Source organism: Lactuca virosa, chromosome 8 (genome assembly GCF_052849685.1).
Source record: "Lactuca virosa cultivar CGN04683 chromosome 8, Lactuca_virosa_CGN04683_v6, whole genome shotgun sequence".
In the NCBI taxonomy this organism is placed as follows: Eukaryota; Viridiplantae; Streptophyta; class Magnoliopsida; order Asterales; family Asteraceae; genus Lactuca; species Lactuca virosa.
In genome coordinates, this window is record NC_136433.1 from 221556023 (window position 1) to 221563398 (window position 7376).

Sequence of the window (7376 nt, forward strand, 5' to 3'; positions counted from 1 at the left end):
ATGTCACCATATGGTGGCAAGCCTTGGGGAGAAAGCAATGGCCAAGATTGTGCCACATCACCTATTTTCGCACAACACACTTCCGACTTCTAAAATCCGTAACTTTCGCATACGACCTCCGTTTTTGACGTTCTTTATATCCATGCGTAGGTAAAAATAAGATCTACAACTTTCCTTTTGACTCTGTTGGCTAATTCTCGACTGATCTTAAATTTAACAGTAGAAGGTGACTACACTGTTAAATGTCCGCGTAAAATTCATAACTTCTACATACGGACTCCGTTTTCGTCTATCTTTTTGTCGTTGAGTTCCTATTAATGAGATATTCAACTCTCATTTAGGTTGCGTAGGCCAAAAACCGCTTGAACTAAAATTTGAGTTTCGGGCCATGCACTGCTATACCAAATCTTAGAAAATTCATAACTTCATCATACGAAGTCAGATTTGGGCGTTGTTTTTATGGATGTTCTCGGTTTAACATATTCTACGACTTTTGTTTAGATCACTAAGGCTAAAAGTCGCTCTATCGTAAATTCACTATTTACGTCTCCCGGTGCCGTGCCGGTTTTGCCAAAAAACTTCGACGGGACATAACTTCTTCGTTATAACTCGGATTTCGGCGTTCTTTATATGTACGAAACCCTTGAGACATATTCTACAACTTAGTTAAGATTATTTATTCTAAATAATCTTTTGTCGAAAAGTCGTTTTCGACCCCTATTATCTCTAAATTGACTAACCCAGATCTATAGGCGTTACAATTATCTCCCCCTTAAGATGATTACGTCCCGGAATCATCAACGAAACAGGGCTCACATGATGACTCCATACGTTATCTCTTCAACCTAAGTAATAACTGTAACTTTGATGTTTCTTCGAACGAGTATCTAACTCTAAGACTTCCTGACTGCAGGCGGTGCCCGATCTTGGACCCGCTCTCTATCTCATGTTAGACTTTCAATCATGATCTTCATGTCACGATCTCGATCTTTATTGGAGACTCCTTCTTTAACAAACTTGAGATAAGTTTCTTCCTTCGATTATCATAATAGACCGATGGGTCATGTTCTAATGACCTCTCATCGTATGATGCATTGCTTGGACTCAGGTCTTTTAGAGTCAAATTCCAGAATAGACTATACCTTCCTTCATGTTCTAATCATATCTTAAATGGTAGCATTTCTAGCTACAAGCAACTATCACGATACATCTACCGATCGCTTTGATTGTCTTTCACTTCAATCTTCTAGCTTAAGTCAGATGCTACATCGGACTTGGTTCTCTGAACCATGTAACATACTCGTCTTAGTCGGACTCAATTCGATATGACCACTAGGGTCGGAATAACAACAATCTTCTTAGTCATTACCGAAACGATGGTAACGACATACTTGAATAAAATGGAATCAACTACTAGCTTCTTGGTAACCTTGTGACTTTCCCTGATCCAAGTGTGAGTCCTGTGCTTCCGGTAGTATAGGCCTCTACTACCATTCACACCTACTCATACTCGTCCCAAGTATTGTCTCGCAGTCCTCCAAGTCATTATCACAAAAACAATTTTAACACATACAAATGTGTCCAAACAATCATATTATTTTCCCTAGACTCTACTAGGACTTCTTCCATGCGTATCTTCAATCATCAATTCTGCTTCAACTCGGTTGGTGATGGAAATGTCAGACGATGGGATAACTTCATGGATAATCTTTCTTTCTGCTAATCGAAAGTGTGCTTCTCCCGTACTAGACGTATTATTTATTAAACTCATTCTAAAGGCATGATATCACTCTTACGATATCTTCCGATAGGTACCATTCAATATCGTAAGCCTTCTCATTTCCTCCATTTACTTAATTCACTATGAGTCTTCACCATGATGTTCTACACACCAAAGCAGTCGTTTGGTGTATCGAGACGAGAATATAGATAGAGGAAGTTTTAGACGCGTATTCCTCCTTATTACTTCGAAAAATTACATGTCAGTTCTAATATCGTAATTAAACGTTTAGAAATCTGAACACACAAAGTTTCCAGATCCGGTCGGCAACAGACCATAAATCCGATCAAATGATAGCATCATAAAGCATCACAAATAATTTAGCACATATAAGCAATTTAGGCATCTTCCCTAAATGAGCTAGTGCTCGTGTCTATTCATGTGCACTTCCTAAAATATATTAGACACACTCCTCACGATCATCGCTTAGCATTCTAAGTTTAAGTCTAGAAATAAATCCTTATTCCTAGTTCGCTTAACCTAATGCTCTGATACCAACTGTGACATCCCCATTTTCACGGCCAGAAAAGACCGATTTTGTTTATGCTTTATAAAAATCAGAGTACTTCTTTTAATAAAAATGTTGCGGAATTTGTTCCCAGTAAAACATGATAAATATGTTATCAAAGCATTTACGAAGAAATGTATTTTTATTCATTTTTAAAACATTTGGGATGTCATCGTCAATACAGAAACATAAGCATAAACAGAACTTACAGTCATTTACACTAGTGATCTACATCTCTTTTAAATCTCTCAGTGCAATGTAACTTCATATCGACACCTGTGATAGAAATAAGCTGGAGTGGGTCAGGTTGGGAAACCTGGTGAGTACATAGGGTTTTCAACCCACAATAATATAATTATTATGTTTAAACATCAAACAATCAACCCAATTACCCATCCCCATTATCTTCTTTACTCTTAAGGATCTACCCTAAGAATCAACTATTCCTCGTTCATTCATTCCTAAGGATCATCCTAAGGAATCGGCACGAAGTCCATCGTCACCGGGGGTTTTAGGCACTAAGTCTGCATAGTCGCCAGGGTTTATACAACAGGCACTAAGTCCGCATAGTCGCCAGGGTTTAGGCACTAAGTCTGCATAGTCGCCAGGGTTTATACAACAGGCACTAAGTCCACATAGTCGCCAGGGTTTTGGCACCAAGTCTGCATGATCGCCAAGGTTTAGGCACCAAGTCTGCATGATCGCCAGCGTTTAGAGTACACCGGGTGAACACATCGTTCACAACACCTACAGGTTGCGAGCCTGCTAGTGTTCCACTGGACTGTCTAGAATCGTCCGTGGTTGTCATCCATACTCTGCTAGATGTCGGGGACATCATTTAGGAAAAAGGCTTCTCACATCGTCCACCTCTCACCCTTACCTCATGGTCTATATCACCTCTCAACTCATCATCCAACTCATATGTCATCTACACATGTTTTACCCAACATATTATGTAGATATAAATACATATACAGTTTAAATCATATAAAACTTGTATAAAGTCGTTCCTCTAGCATAGATAGCAAGTATACAGATAATATGCACACATAGCACGTAATTTATATCAAATACTTCATATATATGTGTAAGATGAAAGTAACTATGCACTCACCTGATACGGTGGTGACTCGGTACTCGGACAGCACTTCGTTGTCTTAAAACAATTTCCCTCGACGAAACTTAGTATCATTACCATTAGAGTTTAGTCTAATGTTCAACGAGACTAATTAATAGTCTTGCTATTATTACTATTATATAAGCGTTAAAACAATACTCTTCATCCACTATGTACAGACAGGGGCCAGACATGAAACACCGGAGGGCATCATCATTTTGGGATATAGCACTTCTAAAATCCAACAACCCAGGTGGCCCTTCAAACCGGATTCCCCGTACCGCGAGTGGTTAAAAAGATATTATAACGACACTTATATAACCCATAATAATAGCTCAAATAATTATTATAAGGTCCTAATAACGTTACTATATTTTAATAAAAGCTATATTAAAAATTAGGTAGGCGTATCTTACCTACGAGGGGGTTTGGCTAGAAGTCGGGCTCTGCAGGGGCAGGACTTCCGAGCCGAAAGCTCTTCTTCTCGAAGCCGTCGAGCGCTCTGGGGCTTTCTTTTAGCGCTAGGGGAGTTTTTGGGAGGTTTAGAGAGAGTGTAGAGAGAAAAAAGAATGGGAAATGTGTGAAGAAAATGAGAGTGGGTGAGGTTTTATTTATAGGGTGAAATATGGCTGAACTTGGTGCCACATGTCACCATATGGTGACAAGCCTTGGGGAGAAAGCAATGGCCAAGATTGTGCCACATCACCCATTTTCGCACAGCACACTTCCGACTTCTAAAATCCGTAACTTTCGCATACGACCTCCGTTTTTGACGTTCTTTATATCCATGCGTAGGTAAAAATAAGATCTACAACTTCTACATACGGACTCCGTTTTCGTCTATCTTTTTGTCGTTGAGTTCCTATTAATGAGATATTCAACTCTCATTTAGGTTGCGTAAGCCAAAAACCGCTCGAACTAAAATTTGAGTTTCGGGTCATGCACTGCTATGCCAAATCTTAGAAAATTCATAACTTCCTCATACGAAGTCAGATTTAGGCGTTCTTTTTATGGATGTTCTCGGTTTAACATATTCTACGACTTTCTTTTAGATCACTATGGCTAAAATTCGGTCTATTGTAAATTCACTATTTACGTCTCCCGATGTCGTGCCGGTTTTGCCGAAAAACTTCGACGGGCCATAACTTCTTCGTTATAACTTGGATTTCGGCGTTCTTTATATGTACAGAACCCTTGAGACATATCCTACAACTTGGTTAAGATTATTTATTCTAAATAATCTTTTGTCGAAAAGTCGTTTTCGACCCCTATTATCTCTAAATTGACTAGCCCGGATCTACAGGCGTTACAAATACCCAATCGAAATGCACTGATATCCAGAAAGATATCGTGCAGATGCACAAACCCATGATCCGATCCGATCCGATCCGGTCAACAATCTGATCCGGTCAAATCCGATCCGGTCAACAATCCGATCTCGTCCAATCCGATCCGAATCCGGTCAAAATCCGATCCGAATCTGGTCAACAATCCGAATCCGATTTGAAACCGGTTTGATCCGAATTTTGTTAGCTTTTACCAAATTTTCCGACGGTTTAAGAACCGGTTTTTGTAGAATCCGGTTTGTGATCCGGGGGTCAATCCGATTTCGAGTCCGAAAAGCCAAACCGGTTTGAATCCGGTCACTGGTTTAATCCGATCCGGTTTGGTCAAAACCGGTTTTGACCGAAACCGGATTTCGGATCGGATCGGTTTCATTTCGAGGATCCGGATTTTGTGTGCATCTCTACATGCATGTTCAGATGCAACTATAAATGTTATTATGGAAGATCTTGGAAATGATTTTTTTTTGCAATTTTGGTAGACGAGTCATGTGATATTTCTTGTAAACAAGAATTGACATTAGTATTGAGGTTTGTAAATAAAAAGGGGGAAGTTGTAGAAAGGTTTCTTGGACTTAGACATGTCAGTGACACTTCAGCTTTGACACTAAAGGCAACCATTTATGATATGCTCTCAAAATGGAATTTAAGTAATGCCAGCATTAAAGGGCTAGGCTATGATGGTGCTAGTAACATGAGTGGTGCATTTAATGGATTGAAGACTTTGATTAAGAATGAAACAAAATCTGTATATTTTATTCATTGTTTTGGTCACCAATTACAGTTAGCCCTAGTGTCTGTTGCAAAAAATCACACGAAGGTTAATGATTTATTTGATGCGGTTTCTCGGCTATTAAACATTATTAGAACTTCCTACAAGCGACGAGATAATTTAAGAAAAAACAAGCAAATATAGTTATCGAAGCATTGGTTGAAGGTTTGCTTTATAATTGTACTAGATTTATTATTAAAAATGTTTTGTGGTTATGTTATTCTAATTAAACTTCTATATGGTAAATTTTTGGTGAGCTTGAGAGTGGTACTGGTTTGAATCAAGAAGTGAGTATCAAACGACCATCTGATACTCGATGGGGTTCTCATTTTTCATCTCTATTGAATATCAAGAACATATATTCTTCCATTTGTGAAGTACTTGAAGACCTTGGTAGAGATAATAGTGATCGTGATCGTAAAGCTGAAGCAATTCGCATCTTAAGGTTATTAAAATCCTTTGATTTTGTGTTTTGTCTACACTTGATGGTGGATATCTTGGGAGTCACACATCATTTGAATACAACATTACAAAGAAAAGACCAAGATATCGTAAATGCCATAAATCAGGTAAGTAGCTCTAAAAAAGCAATTCAAGAAATTAGATATGTAGGATGGGAACCACTTTTAGGGAATGTTACTTTGTTTTGCGATAAACATGATGTTAGAATTGTGGAAATGGAAGATGAATATTATGATGGATTCAGTCGTCGAAGAGCTTCACAGGTTGGTAACGTTTGATATTACCAACTTGATTTATTTATTGTGTTTTTTCATTAGCATGTTAAAGATTTTTTTTCAGGTTAACAACTTGCACCACTATCATGTTGATGTATTTAAGGCGGTGATTGATATGCAACTTCAAGAGCTTAACCATCGCTTTAATGAAGCCAACACAAAATTACTTCTTTGCATAGCTTGTTTATGCTCGCGTGAGTCTTTTAAAGCCTTTGATTTGGATAAATTAATGGAAATGGCTACACTTTATAGGGAAGACTTTCGAACAGAATATGATCTTCAAGTTCTTGAAGTTGAACTTAAAAAATACATTAAGGATGTGTGATAAGATGAACGATTTAATCAATTGAAGAGCATTGGAGAACTTTCCAAAAAGATGGTTGAAGCGCAAAATCATATAATATATCCTAAGGTTTACCTTCTCTTAAAACTTGCATTGATCTTACTCATTGCAACAGCGAGTGTGGAACATGCATTTTCAGCAATGAAGTTGGTAAAGACTGATGTATGCAACAAAATGGGTGATCAATTTTTAAGTGATAGTTTGGTGTCATATATTGAAAAAATGTTTTATATAGATTACTAATGATACAATTGTGAAATTATATCAAGCTATAAGACCTCGTCGAGTACAATTGTACGAACTTAATTTTTTTCTTTGCTTTTACGACTCGACCCGATCTGAACTGTAACGACCCAAATTTTTAAAAGAAATTTTTCATTTTTACTTAATCAAACACATTTGCATAAACAATGAAATCCCAAAACAATTGTTTTCAAATCCAAATTTATTACAACTTAATTTAAAAACATCAGAGTGTCCCGTAACATATCAATGAGAGATAGAGTGCACGCCGCGCCATCACGCCTCGCCCTTGGGCTCAGAAGTACCTGAAACAAATCCACAAACTGTAATCTAATGCTTAGTGAGTTCCCCAGAGCATACCGCACATACAATCCACATATCACATATCATATTAGCCCTAAGGCTACATAAATCACATAAGCCATGCATACAACATATATGGATGCCCTGGAAACCCTCTAGGGTCTTACTCCGGGTGCCTCGGGAACCTCCTGATGTCTTAGCCCAAGGATGCCCTGGAAACCCTCCAGGGT

General features: G+C 38.1%; 1 protein-coding gene across 1 annotated transcript; it reads left to right on the top strand.

Moving 5' to 3' along the window:
- The first annotated feature begins 5442 nt into the window (after positions 1-5442).
- On the top strand, positions 5443-6582 carry LOC145131270 (uncharacterized). Its single transcript, XM_079065986.1, has 3 exons — positions 5443-5496; positions 5778-6245; positions 6322-6582. Exons 1-3 carry the CDS (start codon positions 5443-5445, stop codon positions 6580-6582), a joined length of 783 nt encoding a protein of 260 aa, XP_078922112.1.
- The last annotated feature ends 794 nt before the right edge of the window (positions 6583-7376 follow it).